We start from the raw sequence: 24,947 nt of genomic DNA on the forward strand, positions 1-24,947 counted from the left end.
AGGCCCACTATCCTTTCAGGAAAATATGAGACAACTAGGAGAGGAATAACCAACCGTCACAAGGGTTTGTGAGGGTGTCCATTATTAGAAAATTGAGCAATGAACTAGTTCAGATTAATCAGAACTTAAATATTTTTTTATGAACTGAGGTGAATTGAAACCTTTGAAATTAGATTCAACTTTAAATCTGGGCTGCTTGAATTCACGCTGGAATTTTCAGGATTGTTCAAATATAAGTTAATAAAGGAAAGGGATATAGTCAAACCAAAAATTATTCAGACACCAGATATAATTGTTGATATTTTTTTACTATTGGGTGCAGGACACTATAGTTAATTTATGTAAGTGAGGATAGCAAAATGAATTGAATGACATTGTGAATTGTGACATATTATACCCATCAAATCTTCATACAGTGGAAAACCAGTGAAAATTATTAAAATTTGGGACCAAAAATTATTCAGACACTTTGACCTGACCATGTTTTGCTTAATGTTTTTTCTTTAATTGCTAATGCGACCTTTTTACAACACAGACTGAACAAAATTAAGCATTGCTTGGTAATTGGTTGACCTAAATTGGTATTATCTAATAGTGCACTTAAATTTAACAGCTGACAGCTTTTCAACCTAATTCATCTGTGTGACAATCTCTGTGAGACAGAAGGATGGTCAAAACCAGTGAAATATAAACTGATTTGATAAGTCTGAGTTCTTGTCATATTTTATTACCATTTTCTTAACTATAGCGAATAAACTGCGATAATGTGAGAAATGTAGAAAGGTGTCTGAATATATTTTGATTTTGGTTTGACTTTGTGTGTGTGTGTGTGTGTGTGTGTGTGTGTGTGTGTGTAAATATATATATATATATATATATATATATATATATATATATATATATATATATATATATATATATACATATATACATATATATACATACATAAATATATTTATATACTACAATTTAAAATCATGGTTTTCTTTTTGAATATACTTTAAAATTTAATTTATTTCTGTGTTATTTCCATCAGCCATTACTCCAGTCTTTAGTGTCACATGATCCTTCAGAAATCATTCTAATATGCTGATTTGATTCTCAGTTATTACCAGTGTTGGAAACAGTTGTGCTGCTTAATATTTTTTGGAACCTGTAAACTTTTTTCAGGATTCATTGATGAATAAAAGGTTGAAATCAATTTTTTGAAATATAAATCTTTTTTAACAATAGAAATCTTTACTATCACTTTTTATCAATTTATGATGTGTATATATATTTTTATTTCAGGTTGATTGGGACACTTTTTGCCATTAAGATGACTGAGAAAAAGTGTCCCAATCAACCTGAATTCACCCGTATACAGTATTTCCTGCTGGTCACAATTGCACTTGTCAGAAAGTATCTACTGCAATAGCTAGCAATACCTTGAGCCCATCGAATGTAACAATAATCCACAGTTTGTTACTGCATAAAGTAAATAAAACAATAGCCTTTTAATACCTTAAAAATAGCTTGGTACGTAGTTGGAGAAACTGTCTAAACTGTTCAAACGGATTGCCATACAGCAGGTTGCGGTGAGGCTGTTCAACAATAAGTTACTTCACCTCAGTCAGACATTTGCACCGGTAAGTGACGGATCTATTTTGAACGGGAGGTTGGACAGAAAGAAGAGCGTCACACAGAAAGCAAAGACACTGGGGGATAAAACACACTGTCCTCCTCTACAGTTCACGGAATTTACCTGTTTTCTCGCGGATATTTTCGCATGCCAGCATCGGATATTTATGAACATCTGCACCGTTATACCATCTAGCTCGAGGAGAAAAAGGTAAGAGTCGTTTTTTAAATGAAATTCTGAAAGGTGTAAACTTTTAATCCGAGGGAAGACTTCACTCTCGTCTTTTAAATGTTTTTATTTTATTAGAGACACGTCGCAAATTCAACAAGTTTGAATTGATTACGTTTCTTTATTATTTGTGTCGCATTAAGTCTAAATTTAAACATGAGTCTACATTGTTTTAATTGTGAAAAATATTTCACTTTTTTTTTTTCTTTAAATAAAAATCCACTGCAGGCGAAAATGTCGGTCGCTCTTTGAAACTAAATTTATAGTACAGAAAAAAATGCCATTGACAAAAACATGCATGTCCTATCACACAGCAGGTCGGATCTCTTCTACAAATGGACATACTGCAGACAGAGCCCGACAGCTGAGGTTATTTTTGGGACTGGCAGCTTAGGGTAGTGAGGTGTCAGAGATGGCAAATGTCATGCTTTTCAAAGATCAACATCCTTTTGTTTAATATTATAATACTGGGATTTCATCTCATCAGTAAAACTGACTATCTGTGGACAGATTTCACTAGATTAACCACTGTTCTGTTGGAGGAAGTAGATGTAAATTGTTGACCTTTTTTAAAGATGTAGGTCAATAAGAGTATTGTTGCTTGATATATGATTTTCCAGGTTTTTTGCATTTGTTATTCTGTCTAAAGTTCTGGCAAAAGTGAATAATGTAAATTTTCCATGGTTTGTGGCTTTTAATCCATGTCCATTTGCTTTGAGGTCATCTATATATTACTGTGCCCCAAAACATTTAAGAAATAACTTTAAGGCCCTTTAAATTAACAGTAGTTGACCAAATATATTTTCCCTTAATTTTTTGTTGAACTTGCATGCATGAACGTGTTCTTGTGTAACACTGTGGCATTATTACAGTATATCATGGGGATGCTTGTGTAGTCACCTGACAGATACATAGAAAAAGTTAGATTCTCAAAAAGGCCATACTTGTTTTAAACCCTTTTAATGTGGTTTATACACTAGACTCTAGTCATTCAATCAACTATTATCTATACTGATTTGTGGTGGGGAAACAGGAGAGCTTTGATTGAGCATCTCTAAAAGTAGGCATCTCTCATGTCTCAAAATGTCTATTTCAGGATCCTTCACATGTTTATTTGTCATTAGCAGATTACACAAACTGACTTACAGTATACTAATTTGAGGAGCAGCTTTCCAGAAACATTCTGGAGTTGGGTAGCAAGATATAATGGTGACAGGGTGCAAATATGTAAAACTTTATAATCTCAAGTTCTTATGTTTCTCCTCTATGCATTAACCACAACGTGTACTTTTATTAAAGTGTGTTGTTTCAACTCTACAGAAAGCAGTAATGGATCAGAATCTATTTGGTGGGGCTCCACGCTTCCTAACTCGACCCAAGGCCTTCTCCCTGAGTGTGGGACGAGACGCCTCCCTCAGTTGCACTATTGTGGGAAACCCTGTACCTGTAGTAACCTGGGAGAAAGAAAAACTGCTTCTTACTTCAGGGGGGCGCTTCAAAACAGTCGATGATGGTGACGTTTACCGACTTACCATCTACGATCTAACTCTAGAAGACAGCGGTCAGTACATGTGTCGTGCCAAGAACAATGTCGGAGAGGCATATGCAGCTGTGACCCTGAAGGTGGGATTGCCGGAAACTGTGGTAGATCGTGCTCCAGTGTTTACAGTGAAGCCTGTTTCCACCCGTGTGGGTCTAGGGGGTGATGTTACCTTCCATTGCCGTGTGGCAGCCCATCCAGCACCTAACTTTGACTGGGAAAAGGATGGCCGCTACCTGGGTGAGACCAACCGCATCAAGGTAACCTCAGAAAATGAATCCAGTTCCTTGAGGATCCAGAGTGTCAGGAGCTTGGACAGTGGTACCTACACCTGTCGTGTGCAGAACTCCATTGGCCGCGCTCAGTCCGCTGCCACTCTGGTGGTGGACCTTCAAGATACTCGTCTCCTGAATGCAGACAAAAGCACATCCCTCCTCTCGCAAATGCAGAAGCGGAAAGAAGAAATGCGGAAGGATATCTCTTTCTACCGCACCATGGAAAGTTCCTCAACATCATCTTCCAAGATCACAGAGGAACTTGATCAGGAGCAGAGGGTTTCGGCCTTAACCAGCATCTTGCCCAAAGGTGTGTTTACCCGAACATGCACTGTGACCGAGGGTAAACATGCAAAGCTTAGCTGTTTCGTCACAGGCCATCCCAAACCTCAGATCATCTGGAGGAAGGATGGGGGGAACATCAGCGAGGGCCGCAGACATGTTATGTATGAGGACCAGGCTGAGAATTTCATCCTCAAGGTGCTCTACTGCAAACAGAGCGATAATGGGCTGTACACCTGCAATGCATCTAACATGGCTGGACAAACCTATAGTGCTGTGCTAGTGATTGTCAAAGGTAAGAATAATGTCTGGAGGTATATATATTTGGTAAATTTATGCATCTTAATTGATCCATTTGCTATTAGATTGAGTATTTACAGTGCATTCTGTTTAAACTTAGATTTTGCTAAAGCACCAAGATGATGCTAATGTGGGCCATAAAAACATTTTGTCTATTGTTTGAGGCTTGCAAACTTCCATAGGCTGACATAGTCCTTTCTGGGGGATTTAACTTTTTTATTAGTGGCTTGAACAACCAGATGCATTCATACTTAGCTGAGGTGACAAAGGGCCAAATTTACTAAGAGGTTGCTCCACCGCAAACCCTCTTTTGGCATTAAAAAAACTACTGTCAGGATTTACTAAAGGCACGCAGTGAAAAAATTGGCACTGAAAAGGTGTGGACAGGTTTATTTTTGCGGCTGACCTTATTGCATACACATTTGTAGAAGTTTCGCTTTCAGACGCAAAATTTATGGGAGGAGAGTATGCAAGGTGATTTACTAAGGTTTACGCTAGTTGATTTACTGGTATTTGCTCCATTATTTAACACCCAAAAAAAGCATGCTTAAACCAGAGGCTAATTTGCACTGCTCTTGGTAGATTAAATTGGTCATTATGGAAATTATCCGGCTGCATCTGTGTTCTCCAATTTGTGTAAACTTTCCACTCACATCAGCGCTTTTTGGGAATTTTGCTTTCACGCTAATTTGCCATATTTAGTAAATATGCTAAAATATGCTAAATGCTAAATCAGCTAGGCGCAATGTAAATACCCATTGGTTATGTCACAGAATACATCTTGAGTTCATAATAAAAGTGAAATCAGGATTAAAGTTTCCCTTTAGAACTACACAAGTACAGTGGTTTACAAAATCATGTATCAGTCGGTGAGTATCATTATTTTATTGAGTCTGGCAGATAGGAGCACTATATCAGCACAATAACTACCGTGTTAAAATACAGTTGGCCCTATTAAACCACCAACCTTTAAACTGAAATTTTATCAACTAATGACAGACATCTTTGCCTTCCAGTTCATTCTCTGCTTAGCAAAATGCTTGCAAGTGTTCGAACAGGGTGTAGCATTACAACTATTTTCTGCTGGTGATGATTAGTTCACAGTTGTTGTGATGGCTAGTTGCAAACTCGATTCTGACGCCATTATGTGGGTGACTTTCCAAGTGATGTCTTCACGGTTTGAAACATTGATTTGTATCCAAATTCTTTGTTAACTAAGCCTGCATTAAGACATTACGTTTTGTATGTTTACACAGAGTTCTAATTTTAGCCAGAAGTGTAGCAATAGTATTTTCCTACCTTGCTCCTTGGTCTTTATCTCGACTCTCATGCCACAGGCACCTTAGAGAAAGGTCACAGAAACTTAGCCGAATGCCAGTCCACCATTGCAGTACAAAAAGCAATGACGCCCCTGTGTAGAGATTAGGAGGGTGAAGTTCATGACATTTAAGGCTGTTTTTGTGTAAACATTTTCAAATTTTAGATGAGAGCCAATGGCATAGCACTATGGATAAAATCATAGGATAAAATCTGTTGGATAAAATCATATTAAACATCATATAAAGTCAAAAATGTATTTATTTAATTTGATGGCCAGCTTTATTCTTTAGACGAATTCATTGCTGATGTCACTTGTTTAAGACTTTGTTACACCTAGTTAATTTGAGGCACTCTTAAGTGGTCTTGTGCCGAAATAATGTGTATACTGTATATGAAGTAAACACCCCAAATAATCTCAGGCCCACCTAAAAAGACCCACAAACAAACTGTAGTTAACGATTTGGTTTGAGTATGGTTCATTTATCGGTACATTTGTGATCCACTTTTAAGATCACATAAATTATGAACACCAAAAGCACTGTGTTCCCTTGCAATGGTCTCCCATGCTGGTTCAATTTTAAATGAACGTTGAACTTTTAATGAAGTGTGGTGCATTTGAGTAGTACTATATATGGAACCACGCTAACAGTTATCATTGTCTTCTTGGAGACCTAATCAATATGAAACCACATGGAACCAAATTATGACTGCCAGCTAAAAATAACTTACTGTGTATGTCTTCTGTATATTCACTATATTCAACATGTCCTTGCCAGAGCCAAAGATTCCATTCAAGAGAAAGCTGCAGGATGTTGAGGTGAAGGAAAAGGAAACGGCAACACTGCAGTGTGAGGTACCAGTGTCGAACACAAAGGCTAACTGGTTTATGGAGGAGACCCGTCTGGAGGAATGCACCAAGTACCGCATGGATGTGGAGGGTACCCTGCGCCGCCTCACTATTCACAATGTCACCACCAACGATGATGCAGTCTATATCTGTGAGATGAAGGAAGGCAGTCGCACCGTAGCCGAACTTACAGTGCTGGGTAAAATCTTTTAGAGGAAGCCCATCACACGATTTCAATATGGTTTATTTTGTTAGCTTGAATAATGATGGATCACTTTGTCTTCATGTGATGTTTTTTCTGCATTTTCAGGCAATATCACTAAAAAGCTGCCGAGGAGGACAGTGGTGCCGGTTAGCGATACTGTGATCTTCTGTGTGGAACTGGAGAAACCAGTAGATGATGCATACTGGACCAGGAATGGGGAGAAGCTGAAAGAGGACTCCCGAATTATTATCGCCCGCATTAACAGACAGTACACACTGACCATTCGTGAATGTACCGCGGAGGACTCTGGTGAAGTGGCCTTCATCGCCCATGACTGTAAGACCTCCACCCGCTTCTCTGTAACAGGTAAAAACATTAATAAATCGAACCACTACCTTTCCAAAAGATTTTTTTTTGTGCATTTTTGTGATTCAAAACCTCATATCTGCCACAGGAATCACGTCGAATTTTATGACACTACAGCTACTATGTGATGGTATTCATACTCCATTTCTTTGATGGAGTATGAGTGCAAACAATTCAACACAAATGCTTGTGACATTTACAGTAGAGAGATTCTTTTTCTTTAACCTTATTAACAATAATTTAAACTTTGACCTCAGCACAGAGGAAACACCCTCCAGATCCCCCAGTTGAACCAACGGTGCGGAACAAAACAGATTCATCGATCACACTGTGCTGGTCTCCACCGGACAGTGAACGGCCTGTGCCCATCACCGGCTACTTCTTGGAGCGCAGGAAGGTTGGAGCCCAAACCTGGGTTAAAGTCACGAGCACGACTGTGTCTAGCACTGAATATACCTTCAGCGAAATCCCAGAGGAGGCGAGCTATCAGTTCCGTATCTCAGCGGTCAATGATTTCGGTCAGAGTGCCTATTTGGAGGTTCCTGGAACATTTTATCTTGGTGAGAAAGTCTTTGTTGTTTGCTGTGGACATTCATAAAATACATTGCCTGGCCAAAAAAAAAAGTCGCTGTTTGGATTTAAATTGGCAAATGCTTAAGAGTCTATGATTGGATCATTATTGCAGTGATTATTATGGATCTATCATGTTATATGTTCAGGAACAGTTCTTTTAACCCTAATTGATGGAGTGTGTAGCTTTTCATTTCTTAAACAACCATGTAGGAAAACACATTATGGCCATTGTCCAGGATGACAATGTCAAGATTCATCAGGCTCAAATTGTGAAAGAATGGTTGAGGGAGCATGAAGAATCATTTCCACACATGAATTGACATTTATTTCCATCAATAGGTGCATCAATTTTTGGTCAAGATCTTGTATTGACAATGCAATTCAAACATTCTGTAAAGTCTACAGTGACTTTTTTTTTTTGCCTGGGCAGTGTATAAACCAATGTAAAGTTATATAAATCAGTATATTCCAATAAGTATTTTGGAATTTGTTTGATCAGAGCCCACAGCATCAGTGAAGACAGGCCTGGTGAGCTGCTGTGCACATGCAGACGAAGAAGCCACCTTTACTGTGGAGCTCTCGAGTGTATGTTCTGGCTCCTGGACCATAAATGATCGAATGATCCGCAGTGGATCTGAGTATCTGATCACACGCTCAAAGACCACACACACGCTGGTCATCAGGGAGGTGTCCATGGCACTGAACGGGGCACAGGTCAAGTTTGTGGGTGGCGGATCTCAGAGCGTTTGCACGCTTACTGTGAAAAGTAAGAAAGGAACAGTTTCTGAAAACTAATGTACAATAACTTCAACAATGTTCCTGATTTTTTTTTCTTGATGTTCTTTAGCTGCACCTTCACGTTTCACCAGTAAGTCTTCTCAGGTTGAGGTATTTACTTTCAGAATGCACTCCACTGCTCAGCTGCACACAGAAGTGTCCGATTCAAGTGTCCAGGTGACAAAATGCACGTTTTTTTGTCTTGCAAAATCCAAATAAAATGTTTAAATATACATTAAGTATTTTACGTTTTTAAAATGCTTGCTCCAATCGGAGTTTAAATTGTATTGTCCCAACAATCGGCACAGTTGACTTTGAGATGCATTGCCCTTACAAAACAGACTAAATCCAAATATCTACAGTAAAAGATGTGTGGACATGATGGGTAATAAGTAATTTTTTCTTTTTGATAATTAACTACATGTACTGTCTGTGCTGCAGGTTGTTTGGATGAAGAATGGGAAGGAGCTGAGGATGGGTAAAAAATATGAAGCCACAAGTGTGGAGCGCAAACGCATACTGACAGTCCACAACGTGGACCTTGAGGACGTGGGCATTTATGAATGCATGTGTGATGGCGATAAAATGTCTGTCCAACTTACCCTCAAAGGTGAAACAGGCATTTTTTCTTTTCACTTACTGACCTTCAGTTACTTTAAGCTTTTTATAGCCTCTATTTCCAACTAGCCTCTATTTCTGTTTTAGCCTCTATATACAGTATATATTTCAAGCTTAAAATTATATTAATTATACATACAATTATTTACATATATGAAATTGGAACCATTTTAAATTGAAGTGCGGGCTGCTTGCAGTGTACTATTTAGGAATTTCCCAAGAATTAAAGTCCTTGCTGAGTAGTCACTGCTTCGTATAACACAGCTTAGTACAGAGATTTCTGAGTGGATAAATGGTGCAAGAGGTCAGTGTTGACAGCTTGTAACAGCTGGGCTCAAGCTACTCAACAGGAAGTGTTAGAAGATGTGTTTTAACACTTCTGCTTAGCACTCATACGCTCTCAGGTATCATATATTAAATATGCTTTGGGGCGAGATGAGTATTTATGATGTGCTCTCAATCCTATTTAAGACACTACTGTATATATAAAACTATTAGGATACAAAATTTGGCAAAACAGGATGTACAATTTATATTTAATTTAGCTAGCTTTTTGGAAATAATATAATATGATACTGATATCATACTTAAAACAATTTTAATAACTATATTTATTATTGAATTTTGGGAATATAATATTTAAGCAGTTGGTAGCTGCATAAACCCAATTATAAATGCAAATACCCTCACATAAAGGCATAAAAACAAAGTTTAAAGTATTTTCTAGTAGAATTAGATGTATTTTATTTTTTTAAATATAAATATTCATTTTTCACTGTATGGTAACCAATATTTTTTTTCCAGCAGCATTTTATATTATTTTTCCATTCAAATGACTAACATTATCAATGCAAACTCATATTTAATATACATGTTCCTGATGGTTAATGTAAATGTAAATCAGGAGAGTTTCAGTAGTCACATCTGTTTGTTCAGGTTTTTTTAGTGTCACAAGACATCTGTTATATTCGAATGGACAGTGGATGTGACTGTTTCTTGCCATGTTTGATATGTTTTCTATAATCCATTTCATATTCCTAATCATGTCAAAATTACTGAGGTATGGCATCTAATCCTCCATTTTACCCTAACAGAAGAACCAACTAAGTTTGTTAACAAGCCGAGGGCTCAGCCCCAGGAGAGTGACGCTCTGGTGGGCGACGTAGTGTTGAGCTGTGAGGTTGCTTCTCCTGGAACTGCTGTTGTGTGGAAGAAAGAACAGATAGAAATAACGGAGGACAAGAGGACAACTTTTATTTCTCAAGGGACGCAAAGGAAGCTGGTCATCAGGGGTGCCAAGCAGAGCGATGAAGGACACTACTCGTGTGAGACGGCAGAGGACAAAATGACATTCCTGGTCAAGATAAAAGGTAAGACTATGCGCTAATTAGTCTTAAACTACAAATTTTAAATGAGAAGGATTAATCAGACATGCCACAATACCTAATTAATTTCATAACTTTATGTTTTTTTGAACAGTGAAGTGAACGCTAAATGCTCCTACAGCTAATAAATGATTTAATAAGTGAAATTAAAAGTTATACCAGCCTTGTATAAGTTATATTAAAGTTTAGCATGTCATTGTTCATACCATTGTCAGATCTTACTGTGGACAGCAATGGTCCTTTGAAGGTGCAGCTCTTTCCAAGAAGTATTGTTTGCAGTCTCAAAATCTAACCTTGAATACAAATAATTCTAGATTAGTTTCTGGGAAACAATCCCTTAGAGGTTGTTGAAATTTGCACATAACATTTATTATTAGTCCAATGTGTTTTTGTCCATTTTGGAGATGTTTGAGATCTTTTTGCGGTGTAGAACTTCATATTTTTTATGTTTCACTAAAAGAATATATGTCCTTTTTAGAAACTCTGGCTGCTTTCTCCAACAAAGACACTTATCAGAAAGAGGTGAAGGTTTCAACTTCCCAGAGGGCCACACTGAGCTGTGAAGTTTCTGACCTCAAGACTGAGGTGAAATGGTTCAAGGATGGCAAGCAGTTGAGCTCCAGTAAGACTGTCCACATGGAGTCAAAGGGCAAGAGCCGTCAGCTGGTGCTGGAGAACGTGGAGAAGAAGGATGCTGGAGAATATACCTGTGAAGTTGGAAATGAAAAGCTGGTCTTCAAGATTCGGGTGGAAGGTAAGAACAGCATGCCAGTGTTTTGTCGGTTTTTTCTAAAGGTTCTATTCACTCGATTAAACATGACCAAAGCAAAGTTTACATAACACTAAATGTAGTTTATGATACTGTATTCCTAAATATTGATTTCTGCACCAGACATTCAAGCCGCCTTCTCCAACAAGGACTCCTATCAGAAGGAAGTCAGAGTTGCAGTTTCCCAGAAAGCCACACTGAGCTGTGAGGTTTCTGACCTCAAGACTGAGGTGAAATGGTTCAAGGATGGCAAGCAGTTGAGCTCCAGTAAGACTGTCCACATGGAGTCAAAGGGCAAGAGCCGTCAGCTGGTGCTGGAGAATGTGGAGAAGAAGGATGCTGGAGAATATACCTGTGAAGTTGGGAATGAGAAACTGCTCTTTAAGATTCAGGTGGCAGGTAAGAACAGCATGCCAGTGTTTTGTCTTGGTGTTTTATTTAATTTTTTTTATTTATTATTTATTATTGTTTGTTTTTTAAGGTTCCAGTGACTTATCAAACATGATCAAAGCAAAGTTTACATATAACTGAAAGTAGTTTCTTATACTATATTCCTGAATCTTGATTTCTGCCCCAGACATTCAAGCCGCCTTCTCCAACAAGGACTCCTATCAGAAGGAAGTGAAAGTTTCAGCATCCCAGAAAGCCACACTGAGCTGTGAAGTTTCTGACCTCAAGACTGAGGTGAAATGGTTCAAGGATGGCAAGCAGTTGAGCTCCAGTAAGACTGTCCACATGGAGTCAAAGGGCAAGAGCCGTCAGCTGGTGCTGGAGAATGTGGAGAAGAAGGATGCTGGAGAATATACCTGTGAAGTTGGGAATGAGAAACTGCTCTTTAAGATTCAGGTGGCAGGTAAGAACAACATGCCAGTGTTTTGTCTAGTTTTTTTATGTTTTTAAGGTTCCAGTGACTCAATCATACATGACCAAAGCAAAGTTTACATAAAACTGAAAGTAGTTTCTGACTCTATATTCCTGAATCTTGATTTCTGCCCCAGACATTCAAGCCGCCTTCTCCAACAAGGACTCCTATCAGAAGGAAGTGAAAGTTTCAGCATCCCAGAAAGCCACACTGAGCTGTGAAGTTTCTGACCTCAAGACTGAGGTGAAATGGTTCAAGGATGGCAAGCAGTTGAGCTCCAGTAAGACTGTCCACATGGAGTCAAAGGGTGAGAGCCGTCAGCTGGTGCTGGAGAATGTGGAGAAGAAGGATGCTGGAGAATATACCTGTGAAGTTGGAAATGAGAAACTGCTCTTTAAGATTCGGGTGGAAGGTAAGAACAACATGCCAGTGTTTTGTCTAGTTTTTTTTGTGTGTTTTTAAGGTTCCAGTGACTCAATCATACATGACCAAAGCAAAGTTTACATAAAACTGAAAGTAGTTTCTGACACTATATTCCTGAATCTTGATTTCTGCCCCAGACATTCAAGACGCCTTCTCCAACAAGGACTCCTATCAGAAGGAAGTGAAAGTTTCAGCATCCCAAAAAGCCACACTGAGCTGTGAAGTTTCTGACCTCAAGACTGAGGTGAAGTGGTTCAAGGATGGCAAGCAGTTGAGCTCCAGTAAAACTGTCCACATGGAGTCAAAGGGCAAGAGCCGTCAGCTGGTGCTGGAGAATGTGGAGAAGAAGGATGCTGGAGAATATACCTGTGAAGTTGGGAATGAGAAACTGCTCTTTAAGATTCAGGTGGCAGGTAAGAACAACATTCCAGTGTTTTGTCTAGTTTTTTTGTGTTTTTAAGGTTCCAGTGACTCAATCATACATGACCAAAGCAAAGTTTACATAAAACTGAAAGTAGTTTCTGACACTATATTCCTGAATCTTGATTTCTGCCCCAGACATTCAAGCCGCCTTCTCCAACAAGGACTCCTATCAGAAGGAAGTGAAAGTTTCAGCATCCCAGAAAGCCACACTGAGCTGTGAAGTTTCTGACCTCAAGACTGAGGTGAAATGGTTCAAGGATGGCAAGCAGTTGAGCTCCAGTAAGACTGTCCACATGGAGTCAAAGGGCAAAAGCCGTCAGCTGGTGTTGGAGAACGTGGAGAAGAAGGATGCTGGAGAATATACCTGTGAAATTGGAAATGAGAAACTGCTCTTTAAGATTCAGGTGGCAGGTAAGAACAACATGCCAGTGTTTTGTCTAGTTTTTTTGTGTTTTTAAGGTTCCAGTGACTCAATCATACATGACCAAAGCAAAGTTTACATAAAACTGAAAGTAGTTTCTGACACTATATTCCTGAATCTTGATTTCTGCCCCAGACATTCAAGCCGCCTTCTCCAACAAGGACTCCTATCAGAAGGAAGTGAAAGTTTCAGCATCCCAGAAAGCCACACTGAGCTGTGAAGTTTCTGACCTCAAGACTGAGGTGAAATGGTTCAAGGATGGCAAGCAGTTGAGCTCCAGTAAGACTGTCCACATGGAGTCAAAGGGCAAAAGCCGTCAGCTGGTGCTGGAGAACGTGGAGAAGAAGGATGCTGGAGAATATACCTGTGAAATTGGAAATGAGAAACTGCTCTTTAAGATTCAGGTGACAGGTATGGGAACATCCTTGTGTTTGTCTATTGGCTTGCAGTTTTTATTTTAGTTTTTTCTTCTTTATGGAAGATACCACAATTACAATACAGTAAGTAAACAAAGATTAAGAAAACCAACTTGAATATAACAAAGGGGTTTGATACAGTATGCCTTGCATCTGGTCAAAAAAAAGTATGCCACAAGATTTCATTAATGTGTCTTTATAGATACAAGTATTTATGTAATTTTCTTTCTTTAAGAAGTGGTACACTTATAAGCAGAAAAATGTGTTGCCTGTTTCAGTCTGCAATATAATTTGTTTTTTTTGTGGAATGATTTGCGGTTTATGATGTATTCCTACATTTTCAAGTATAGAGGCCTTGCAGTATCTGTTGTTTAAAATTTTGAGTGATAAAATTGCCCAAAGAGTACTGTCTTCTGATATTGTCTAATGCCCAACCAGACATTCAAGCCGCCTTCTCCAACAAAGACTCCTATCAGAAGGAAGTGAAAGTTTCAGCATCCCAGAAAGCCACACTGAGCTGTGAAGTTTCTGACCTCAAGACTGAGGTGAAATGGTTCAAGGATGGCAAGCAGTTGAGCTCCAGTAAGACTGTCCACATGGAGTCAAAGGGCAAGAACCGTCAGCTGGTGCTGGAGAATGTGGAGAAGAAGGATGCTGGAGATTATACCTGTGAAGTTGGAAATGAAAAACTTGCCTTTAAAATTCAGGTGACAGGTATGGAAATATTCTTGTGTTTGTCTATTGGCACTCTGTTTCTACTTTAGTTTTTCCTGCAAATGCAATTGACCAAAACTACAGTAATACAGTGATGCTTGACAAAAGCTAATTCTACATGTAGCAATAAAAAAATTGGCCTTGGTGAAAGAGACCATTGATATTATTAACATGTGATTGTAGATTTAGTAATACATGTAGTTTTTCTGTTCAAGAAGTGGTACATTTTTTAATTAAAAAACAGTGTTTTGCTGAATTCAATGCTACTAAAAAAGTTTTAGTCTGCAATGTGATTTGGATTTATTTGCTTAAAATATAGACCACCATTTATGATCCATTCTGGCTTTCTCAACCATCCAGTCCTTATAGTATCTTACGTCTATAACTTTAAGTAATATTTTTGACTCAAATAAATCTGTTTTGTTATATTGGATCCATGGTGCACTCTACCTGCCCAACTAGACATTCAAGCTGCCTTCACCAACAAGGACTCCTATCAGAAGGAAGTTAAGGTTTCAGCATCCCAAAAAGCCACACTGAGCTGTGAAGTTTCTGACCTCAAGACTGAGGTGAAATGGTTCAAGGATGGCAAGCAGTTGAGCTCCAGTAAGACTGTCCACATGGAGTCAAAGGGCAAGAGCCGTCAGCTGGTGCTGGAGAACGTGGAGAAGAAGGATACTGGAGAATATACCTGTGAAGTTGGGAATGAGAAACTGCCCTTTAAGATTCAGGTGACAGGTATGGAAAACATTTTGGACTGTTAATTTTGGCTCTGTGCATTCGGTCATCAGTGGTTGCTCTTAGCCACACCAAATAACTTATTCACAATTTGCACTGATAAGTGAAATATGTCAAATCTTAACAGTCTTCTTTGGGTTTTTTAAAAGTTGCTATGAAAATATTTCTTCTCTAGTGTCATATTTAATGTGGCCATTTAGTATTGAATTTCTCTGTAAAATGGCAAACTAAACTCTTTGAATGAAGTAAACACTTTATACCTTCTCATTAGAGCTCAAAACGGCCTTCACCAACAAAGAATCTTATCAGAAGGAAGTTAAGGTTTCAGCATCCCAAAAAGCCACACTAAGCTGTGAAGTTTCTGACCTCAAGACTGAGGTGAAATGGTTCAAGGATGGCAAGCAGTTGAGCTCCAGTAAGACTGTCCACTTGGAGTCAAAGGGCAAGAGCCGTCAGCTGGTGCTGGAGAATGTGGAGAAGAAGGATGTTGGAGAATATACCTGTGAAGTTGGGAATGAGAAACTTCTCTTTAAGATTCAGGTGGAAGGTAAGACATTTCTAGGACATTAGTGGACCTCCATTAATGAACAATCTTCTATCTTCTTCCAGAACATGGTTACAATTTAGTGAATATTTCCTATTTTTTATTCAGATGTCACTACCAAATTCCAGAAGACATCTGTGACAAAAGAAACTGTGATGGTCGAGTCAACAGAGACGGTTGTTTTAAAAACCGAGGTGATGTCAGAGAGTTGTAGTGTTAAGTGGTTCAGGGAAGGAGTGGAACTAAAAGATGGATCAAAGTATGAGATGAAACAGGAAGGTCGCTCACGTGTCCTAATTGTTAAGTCCTCTGAATCCAAAGACAATGGCACTTACTCCTGCCAGACTGCTGATGACAAGGTGGAGTTCAAGGTTCAGGTCAAAGGTAAAAGATAATTTGCTATTTCAAAGCAATGAGAATTTTACTGCATATTTATTTTTAATTTTTCCAATGCAATTGTCTCTATAATTATACATATGAAGTTTTCAAAGTAATTAATGTAAGAAATAATTGCGCTTATTGAAATACTAAATCTAACTGATTGCAGACAAAATGTGATTTAATTTTCCCCCTCAATTATTCCATGCAGAGGCACCTTTAAAATTTGTGGTGCCATTGCAACCGGTATCTGCAGTACTAGAAAGCACCATGACCCTTTCCTGCACCCTCAACAAAGCCACAGGTAATGTCCTCTGGAAGCATAACGGCAAAGAAATCAAACCGGGCGGCAGATTCAGCATCCGCACTGATAGCACCAACTGCATCTTGATTGTCTCTGCTGTGGTTCAGGAGGATGAAGGGGAGTACAGCTGCGAATGCAAAGATGACAAAACCACCACTAAAGTCACCACTAAAGGTAAGAACCATCAGTGTCATGTTTGAAAGTCATAAATTCTCATAAAATGAACCAACGCAACTTAAGATTGTTTTAAGTGATAGATGTTTTGAAATGTTCAATCTAATTTCTCACAGCCCCACGTCTGGTGAGGTTCACTACCAAGCTGAACAATGTTGTTGCAAATGAAGGCAAAGATGCCATCTTCAAATGCTCAATCACACCAGCCGATGTGAGTGTCAGATGGCTGCGTAATGGTGTTCCTATAACAGCTGGTCCCAAATTTAAGTTAGCTTTTGGAGGAAGCAGCTACTCCCTCACTATCATAGCTGTCACTCAGGAAGACGCAGGGGAAATCAGTATCGATGCCGAAGGGAAAGTGTGCAAGGCCACACTCCAGGTTCAAGGTAAGGATAACTGTTAAGCGTAATGCAACATATCCACAGGCAAGCACAGGTTTTTCAGTACACACATCTGTATCTTGCAGAGCTTCCTGTCACATTTAAGAAGAAGCTTGTAGATGTGACTGTGCAGGAACAGGACAAAGTTCGGTTGGAAGTGGAGCTGAGTAAACCCTCAACAGATGTGAAGTGGATGAAGAATGGTGTGGTTCTACAGCAAGGAGGAAATCTGGAGATTCATGTGGAGGGTGTCAAGCAGACTTTGGTCCTCGAGAGCGTGGCATATGCTGACAGAGGACATTACTCATGTGAAACCCTAGATGACAAGACCCAGGCAAAACTGACAGTAGAAAGTAGGGCTTCCTTTATTGTTACTCTATCACAGAGTTACTCTTTCGATCATAATTTTTTCATTTTTTATGTTTGCTATGATGACTATATATAACGTAGTAGTTTATAAAAATTGACCATGAAAATCATTACCCGAAATGCACATTCAATTATGCCTTCCTAAAAGCATCTCATCATTGGATTTCCATTATTTTTTACTTTTCAGTTAAGAAGATTCAGGTAGTAAAAGGCCTGAAAGAGGTGAAAGTACAAGAAAAAGAGACCATTACTATGGAGGTGGAGCTTAGCAAGGCTGATGTAGAAGGATACTGGAGCAAAGATGGAATGAAACTGAAGGCAGGACCCAATATCATCATTACAGCAATGGGCAACAAGCACAGCCTGACTATGTCCCAGCTGAAAATAAGTGATGGTGGAGCTATTACCTTTCAAGCTGAGGATGTCCATACTTCTGGAAAACTAATTGTTATAGGTTAGTTTGTATATTAGGGTCTTTAGGTTTAAGCCCACTTATAATTATTGGCATGCAAAGGGTGTAAGTTGGTAATTTAGGGTTAATGCATCATCCAATAATTGGGTTGTGCTCTTAAGTGAATTACAAGATTCAGTAAGATATTTTTTTAGTAAGATAGCATTTACATGATATTATAAAAAGTATATTTTTAAGTTTAGAACTTTAAGAAGCTGCATATCCATATTTTATGTTCTTATATTGTGTCATTGTGCATGATTAACTTTTTGCAGCCTGTGTAAGAGTCGCTTATTGGGGGTTTAGTAAGGTGTATTTGAAACTTATGAAAAGAACCATAACTTAAACACCAGTGCTAAAATCTAGAATGATTGCAACCGTAATAATTAGTGTTGTGTCCACAGAGCCAGCTGCAAAGATCCTCAAACCCCTACGGGATATCGTTTCTCCTGAAAAGGAGAAAGTCACATTTGAATGTGAAGTATCAAGAGCAAATGCTGATGTCAAGTGGTTTAAGGTATTAGTCATGCAATTTAGAATTGTTAAAAAAAATTGTGTAGTCACATATGAATGGAATATAAAATAATTTGAAAATAGAACTAGTAAAAGAAAATGTTGATGTAGTTGTGTCATTATTGCTTTATCAGGATGATGAGGAACTAAAGCCAGGAAAGAAATTTGGAATTCAATCCCAGGCCAACAAGCGCACCCTCCTCATCCAAAAGTGTGCGTATGAGGACCAGGGCCAGTATATGTGTAGAACAACAGATGACAATACTTCAGCCAAGCTCACGGTTCATGGTAAAGATCAATGAATTCTGAAAGGGAGATAATCAAACATTTTGTAGTGTCACATAAATAAATGATTGTATTTGAATTCTTGCAGCCCGAGATATTAAAATAGTAAAGCCACTGCAGGGCACAGAGGTGACAGAGAAGGAGAGTGCAACGTTTGTTTGTGAGGTCTCTCACAATGAAGTAGAGGCTCAGTGGCACAAAGGGGGTGCCAAGCTCAAAGCCGGAGACAACATCAAGATGAGGCAGGAGGGTGAGTTGAACTGAATGTACAAAGATCAAACAAGCATAAATTCAATCGGGACAGATCAATAACTCTCAAACTCATTTAAAACTCTCTTTCTCTCAGGAAGAACATACATACTACTTTTCAAATCTGTAAAGGCTGAGGATGCTGGTGAAATCAAGTTCACAGCTGAGAAGGCCTCTTCAACCGCTAAACTAAAGGTTAAAGGTTCGTGGTCATGTGTCTCTTATATCTGCATGCTTTTTGCATTCAGTGTTTAGACTAATGAACTACAGCCTGTGCTGTGTAGTGTTTCTACTGTTTAACAAATCACCCCCCAAGTCACCTTATAATCGTTACAGAATTGCCTGTCAGATTTGTGAAGAAACTGAGAGACAAAATCGCCATGTTCAAACACCGCGCATACTTAGAGTGTCAGGTGTCACGGGCCAGTGCTAAAGTCACATGGTACAAGAACAAGTCGGAGCTCAAACCCAGCGAGAAGCACGAGATCACCAGTGAGGACATCTACAGGAAGCTCACCATCATCGACGTGGACTCTGATGATGAGGACACATACACGTGTGACGCCATTGATGATAAGACTTCATGTCAGCTACTAGTAGAGGGTAAAAACCTTTTCAGTTATGATTAAATTAATAATAATAACATTTTAGGATGAAAGCACAACTAAATTCATGAAGCACAACCGAACACAATTAAAGAAGAAAACTAAAAAGAAAACTGACTGTAAAATGGTGGACATGCATGTTTTTACTTATTTGATAACAGTTTGTAGATCAGTTTTAATTGATCTGCAACAGACAAGTATGAGCCTGTTTGTGATTTTAACTATATTTTAAAAATCTTATTTATCTTATTAATTTGCCCTTCTTAACAGGGACAAATTAATGTTTGCTTAGAGGTTAAATTTCTGTTATGTAAATTTAGCTAACATGCATTTTGTTTTATTTCCACGCAGTGTCATAAGTTTGACTTTTCTGAAGTCTAAAGTCTTTTTTTAAAGAATGTTACTTTATAAACTTTTTATGAAGCAATTTTTTTGACACATCACTCTACTGTATCATCACAACTTTCAGAGCAGGCTATCAGCATAGTACGGGAGCTGAGTTCTGTGGAGGTGACTGAGCCATTTGCCGCCCACTTTGAAGTGGAAGTCAGCGTGGAGACAGTCAAACCAGTGAAGTGGATGCTGAATGGGGAACAGCTGAAGGAGAGTGCAGATATCGAGATGGAGAAAGAGGGAACCATGCACCACCTCACTTTTAAGAAGACCAAGGCCTCCATGTCAGGCCCAGTACAGTTCACAGCTGGAAAGAGCAAATCAACAGCTGAGCTCAAAGTGAAAGGTTAGGGACTCGGTTTTACCAAGATTTGCAAAATAGCCACTCCAAAAGTGATCTAATTTGAATCTAATAATTCCAATTAAATAGTTTTTGATATTGATGCATGATAGAATTGCTACAGAAATGTTAGCTATTGTAAAATTGAAATTGCTGCAAAAATGTTTAGGCTGAGTACTTTGAAGAGCTTTAAAAATGTTTATTTTGTTCTGGTCATATGTTTACTACAGATGAAATGTAATGCTGTAGGATATAGCAGATTTGTGAACTTTTGTTTTCAAAGTCACTGTTCATTTCACCCCATAGAGCGTCCCATTGAAGTCGTTGAGCCTCTCAAGGATATGTCAGCCGAGGAGAAGACTTCCACCACACTGTGCTGCAAGTTCTCTGCCCCACCAAAAGAAGTGCAGTGGTTTAAGGGTCAAACTTCTTTGGAGACTTCTAGCAAGTACAACATGAAGCAAAAGGACGCCAATGTGCAGCTGATTATACAAGCTTTGAGTGCAGAGGACTCTGGAGAGTATCGCTGTCAGGTCGGGGTCTGTGAGAGCAAAGCCGTTCTCAAAGTAGAAGGTAAAGTCATAAAGAAGGCATCCGAAGCATGATGTTTCAAATTGCATTCCCTTTATATTTCCAGCCCGCTAGGGTTAGGGTTGCTTGTAAGAGGCTTTGAATACACCAAAAAGGCATTATATAGGTGTTGTTGGTTCCACTCTGATAAAACTCTTTGATGTTTATTTTTCTTGACATAGTGCGTAAAATCCAGATCACCAAACATCTGACAGATGTTGAGGTGGATGAAGATGGTGATGCTGTGTTCACCTGTGAGGTTAACTATGCTGATGAAGAAGTCCAATGGACGCTCAATGACAAGCTGCTGTTCAACAATGAAGTCAATGCCATCACCCATGTGGATAAGACCCATACACTCTCTCTCAAGAACCTAGCACCTGAGGATGGTGGGAAGGTGTCATTCAGCATAAGGGATGTAAAAGAAACTGTATGCCTTAAGGTCAAAGGTGAGGTCATATGACAATGTCTAAATAAAACAGAAAAGCTGAATGTCAAAGATAAAGACATTTTTCAACAGATTTTGGTTTGATGCACTTTTTTATTTATTGACATTCAGAAAAGAAAGCTGTATTCCTGAAGTTGCTAGATGATGTAGTTGCAGAGGAGAAGGGTACAGTGACCCTTAAGTGTGAAGCCTCAAAGCCCAGAGTGGCCCCTGTGTGGTGCAAAGATGGTACAGTCTTGTCTGCAGGCAAAAAATATGAGCTCCTCCATGATGGTAAGTCCTTGGGACTGACTATCCATGACATCATGCAAGCTGACGCTGGGGAGTACAGCTGTGATCTTGGCACGGATCTTTCCAAGTCCAAGGTCACTGTTAGAGGTATGTCAACAAACTAATACTGTTGTGCCATAGTGACACTGTAGTGTCATTTATTGTGTTTTTTACATGTATGTTTTTATGAAAACAGATGAAGATTAAGTTTGTGGTGTTTTTCCAATAATGTCTTTGTTGTTGACCCCAGATATTCAGATCGGGATCACCAAGCGTCTTAAGTCGATCGAGGCCAAAGCAGGTGAAAACTGCACATTTGAGTGTATCTTGTCCCGGGAAAGCTCTGAGCAGTGCTCCTGGAGCTTAAAAGGCCAACCTGTCACTGATGGAGGCCGTTTCCAGATAAGCAGCAAAGGGCGCAAGTATACCTTAACAATTAAATCAGTCTCAGCTTCTGATTCTGGTGAGGTGGTCTTCACTCTCAAAGATTTGAGCTCAAAGGCAACTCTTTCTGTTGAGGGTGAGTAAGCGGCGTGTGCAATAAAAACAAGAGCAATGAATTTGAATCAAGTTTTTGCTTAATCAAGGCGTATCTTATTTTTTGGGGGGGGGGGATAGGTGAAGTTCCTACCATATCTAAAGAGCTTCAGGGTGTTAGGGCCAAAATTGGTGAAGATGCCGTATTCTCCTGTGAGCTTTCTCAATGTGCCCTGGAAGTGAAGTGGTCCAAGGATGGCAAGTCTATCAGAAAAAGCCAAAAATATGAAATCAGTCAGGAGCAGACGCTCATAAAGCTGACTATCCACAACGTCACTGACAAAGACTCTGGAGAATACAGCTGCGAGGTCACCGGTGGTCCAACCTCCAAGGCTAAACTGGAGATCAAAGGTAAGGATTTTAAACCTAATGGTTTTACATTGACATTTTTTTTAATATACAACAGGAGAAATCCCAATATTTACCTTAGTGTTTCATTCCCTCTGTAGAACTGGCCAACAAATTCATTTGTGAGCTAAAGGACGCCATTGCAGAAGAAAATAGTGCTGTCTTCTTTGAGTGTGAAACCGCCCATCCTGCCTCTAAAGTCACCTGGCTGAAAGGAACAAAGGAGATCAAGGCTGGAGGAAGGTATGAGCTGACGCAGAAGGGAACCGTCCTCATCCTCAACATGAAGGATCTAGAGAAGAGTGACAGCGAGTTATACACCTGTGACATTGGCTCTACAAAGAGTACAGCCAAATTGACAGTGAAAGGTAAGAACCTTGGTGTTTATTGCAATGTATTAGCTTAGCTTGAAAATATTGCCTTGAAGGCTGAGAATCTTATTTTTTAGATGGACAATTTCCAGATGCTTACAGTTTAGATTGTTTTTATAAATTCTTTATTAAATAACTCCTCTGACAGTCAAGTTTTCGTTGAATATGAACACGAAGGTCAGAGGTAATTTAGGAAGGCAAGCTTTACCTATGTAAAGTAAATCTTTGAAAATATTTCTGGTAAATACAGTTTAAGACAGCATATGTGTTGTATAGCATTTTTGCATTTAACTTTTGGGTTTCTGTTTGGTGATGTTACTGCCAGGTATTTTGCTGATGGTCCCATACATTGTTGTCTGGAGAAGATCACCTTAGTTCAGAGTATTGGCACTATTATATTATACTTTCACAATTATGTTTGTACTCTACATGTCATTTAGATTTCTAGCGAGAAAGTTTAATGGAAATTTGGTTAAATAGTCTTTTTTATATATGTGCTGGAATTGTTGTTACTTGTGCTTCTTATTACAACAATTGATGTGATAGAATATTTTTGTACTTTGTGCCTGTTGTGGCCATTGTGTCATGGCATGTGCGCATATATAGTAATGTACCATTAGTATCCTTCTCTTATTTATTTTAAGATTTTATGAAGAACCCATTGAGATTTGCAGTTGATGTCTGTCAAGCTTTCTGAAGAATTGTAAAATTTTAGAAATGGCACATCAGCATTTGTGTTTTGTGTTGGTTTGTAAGATTCAGTCTTTGTATATATAGTATATCATATTTTTATTCATGTAGTCCTGGTACAATGGATGTATCGGAATAGTTTTTTTGTTTGTATATTTCTGTGATTATTGACAATTTTGACCACCAAGAATGATGCAAAGATACACATTAATAGCCTAATCCCACCCTGATACAAAATAACACCGAACATCGGCTTATCACAACTTTCTTGTCATGCCTTCATGATTTCATCCCAATGATCCTCCATCCTGTCTTTTGGACATTAAAACTATGAAGAATTTTAATTATATAATGCTTGTTCGTTCTCCAGTGGTGCCTGCCAGGTTCAAGGGGCAGATGAAGAACCAGCAGGTTACAGAAGCCGGGAAAGTTTTACTTTTCTGCGAGCTCTCAAAACCTGGCTGCCAAGTGCAATGGAAGAAGGGAACTGAAAATGTGATACATGGGGGAAGATATCAGATAACACAGAGGGACACCATGTTTGAGCTACAGATTTCAGATGTAGTTACTGAGGACAGTGGAGAATATTCATGTGAATGTGGAAACGAGAAAACAACAGCAAGTGTCGTTGTCAGTGGTATGGATAAAGCTTATTCATTGCAAGCAATACACTGAAATTTCAGGGTATACGTATATGTTGTCAACTAACTTGATCAATATGTAGGGTAATACTTATTGTACACCTTTGGTTTATCACACAATTACACTTCAGCATTACCGGTGGTCTTCAAACGCGAGCTACAAAGCCAAGAGTGTGAAGAAGGAGACACTGTTACTCTTCACTGTGAACTCTCAAAATCTGGAGTTCCAGTTGTTTGGAAGAAAGGAACGCAGGTACTCCATTCTGGGGAAAAGTACCTTATCAAGCAAGATGCAGCTACTTTTGAGTTGAAGATTGTTGACCTCAAACCTGAAGATGCTGTACAATACACATGTTTGTGCGGGGACAAAAAGACTACGGCAAACATTAAGATCAAGGGTATGAAGTTCATTCAGTCATATATATGTGAATGTCTGCTTTTTCCATGTTCACTTTTTACTGAGTAAAAATTATTTTATATTTTTACATTTACTGGTTAGTTGCCTGAAGGGGACTTGTATAGAGAGATTTTTTAAGATAACTTTACTACTACAAAAATTTGCCAATCTTGTCTTGTAAAATGTCTTATCTTGTCTCCTGTTGTCTTTGGGAGGTTTGTGAATGGTTTTTCATGTTGTGCTTTTAAATTGTGTCCAGAGTGCACTATACTAACAAACTGTTACAACGCCAATTGCTTCTTAGCTTTACCCCTGATCTTCAAACGAGAACTACAAAACCAGGAGTGTCAAGAAATGGACAGTGTTACTCTTCAATGTGAGCTTTCCAAACAAGGAGTGCCTGTGGTTTGGAGGAAAGGAACACAGGTGATCCATTCTGGAGAGAAATACCACATCAAGCAAGTTGGGTCTACTTTCGAGCTGAAGATCCCTGATGTCAAACCTGAAGATGCTGGAGTCTATAGTTGTGATTGTGGGTTTAACAAGACCTCATCTACCATTACCGTCAATGGTAGGAATGATGTACT

General features: G+C 38.9%; 1 protein-coding gene across 33 annotated transcripts in view; it reads left to right on the forward strand.

The window, feature by feature from the left end:
* The first annotated feature begins 1,622 nt into the window (after positions 1–1,622).
* Positions 1,623–24,947, forward strand: part of obscnb (obscurin, cytoskeletal calmodulin and titin-interacting RhoGEF b) — a 56,218-nt gene continuing 32,893 nt past the window's right edge. For 16 of the 33 annotated variants that reach the window (XM_077245248.1, XM_077245249.1, XM_077245254.1 and 13 more), the window contains exons 1-39: positions 1,623–1,831; positions 3,170–4,241; positions 6,343–6,612; positions 6,724–6,984; positions 7,242–7,544; positions 8,057–8,323; positions 8,405–8,511; positions 8,776–8,944; positions 10,047–10,322; positions 10,816–11,091; positions 11,230–11,505; positions 11,684–11,959; positions 12,105–12,380; positions 12,529–12,804; positions 12,950–13,225; positions 13,371–13,646; positions 14,090–14,365; positions 14,828–15,103; positions 15,375–15,650; positions 15,756–16,031; positions 16,237–16,503; positions 16,620–16,889; positions 16,970–17,236; positions 17,440–17,706; positions 18,108–18,220; positions 18,351–18,504; positions 18,590–18,751; positions 18,848–18,952; positions 19,087–19,353; positions 19,825–20,094; positions 20,395–20,661; positions 20,841–21,107; positions 21,218–21,484; positions 21,627–21,896; positions 21,995–22,264; positions 22,363–22,629; positions 23,693–23,959; positions 24,095–24,361; positions 24,665–24,931. In XM_077245248.1, coding sequence (XP_077101363.1) covers positions 3,179–4,241; positions 6,343–6,612; positions 6,724–6,984; positions 7,242–7,544; positions 8,057–8,323; positions 8,405–8,511; positions 8,776–8,944; positions 10,047–10,322; positions 10,816–11,091; positions 11,230–11,505; positions 11,684–11,959; positions 12,105–12,380; positions 12,529–12,804; positions 12,950–13,225; positions 13,371–13,646; positions 14,090–14,365; positions 14,828–15,103; positions 15,375–15,650; positions 15,756–16,031; positions 16,237–16,503; positions 16,620–16,889; positions 16,970–17,236; positions 17,440–17,706; positions 18,108–18,220; positions 18,351–18,504; positions 18,590–18,751; positions 18,848–18,952; positions 19,087–19,353; positions 19,825–20,094; positions 20,395–20,661; positions 20,841–21,107; positions 21,218–21,484; positions 21,627–21,896; positions 21,995–22,264; positions 22,363–22,629; positions 23,693–23,959; positions 24,095–24,361; positions 24,665–24,931 — 10,303 coding nt within the window. In that variant the 5' untranslated portion in view covers positions 1,623–1,831; positions 3,170–3,178. The remainder of the gene's footprint in view (positions 1,832–3,169; positions 4,242–6,342; positions 6,613–6,723; positions 6,985–7,241; positions 7,545–8,056; positions 8,324–8,404; positions 8,512–8,775; positions 8,945–10,046; positions 10,323–10,815; positions 11,092–11,229; positions 11,506–11,683; positions 11,960–12,104; positions 12,381–12,528; positions 12,805–12,949; positions 13,226–13,370; positions 13,647–14,089; positions 14,366–14,827; positions 15,104–15,374; positions 15,651–15,755; positions 16,032–16,236; positions 16,504–16,619; positions 16,890–16,969; positions 17,237–17,439; positions 17,707–18,107; positions 18,221–18,350; positions 18,505–18,589; positions 18,752–18,847; positions 18,953–19,086; positions 19,354–19,824; positions 20,095–20,394; positions 20,662–20,840; positions 21,108–21,217; positions 21,485–21,626; positions 21,897–21,994; positions 22,265–22,362; positions 22,630–23,692; positions 23,960–24,094; positions 24,362–24,664; positions 24,932–24,947) is intronic. The other 17 variants (XM_077245260.1, XM_077245262.1, XM_077245265.1 and 14 more) reach the window with 4 other exon arrangements.

The sequence above is a fragment of the Siphateles boraxobius genome, unplaced genomic scaffold (genome assembly GCF_051911475.1).
Source record: "Siphateles boraxobius isolate OS27281-9 unplaced genomic scaffold, OSU_SipBor_1 26, whole genome shotgun sequence".
NCBI lineage: Eukaryota > Metazoa > Chordata > Actinopteri > Cypriniformes > Leuciscidae > Siphateles > Siphateles boraxobius.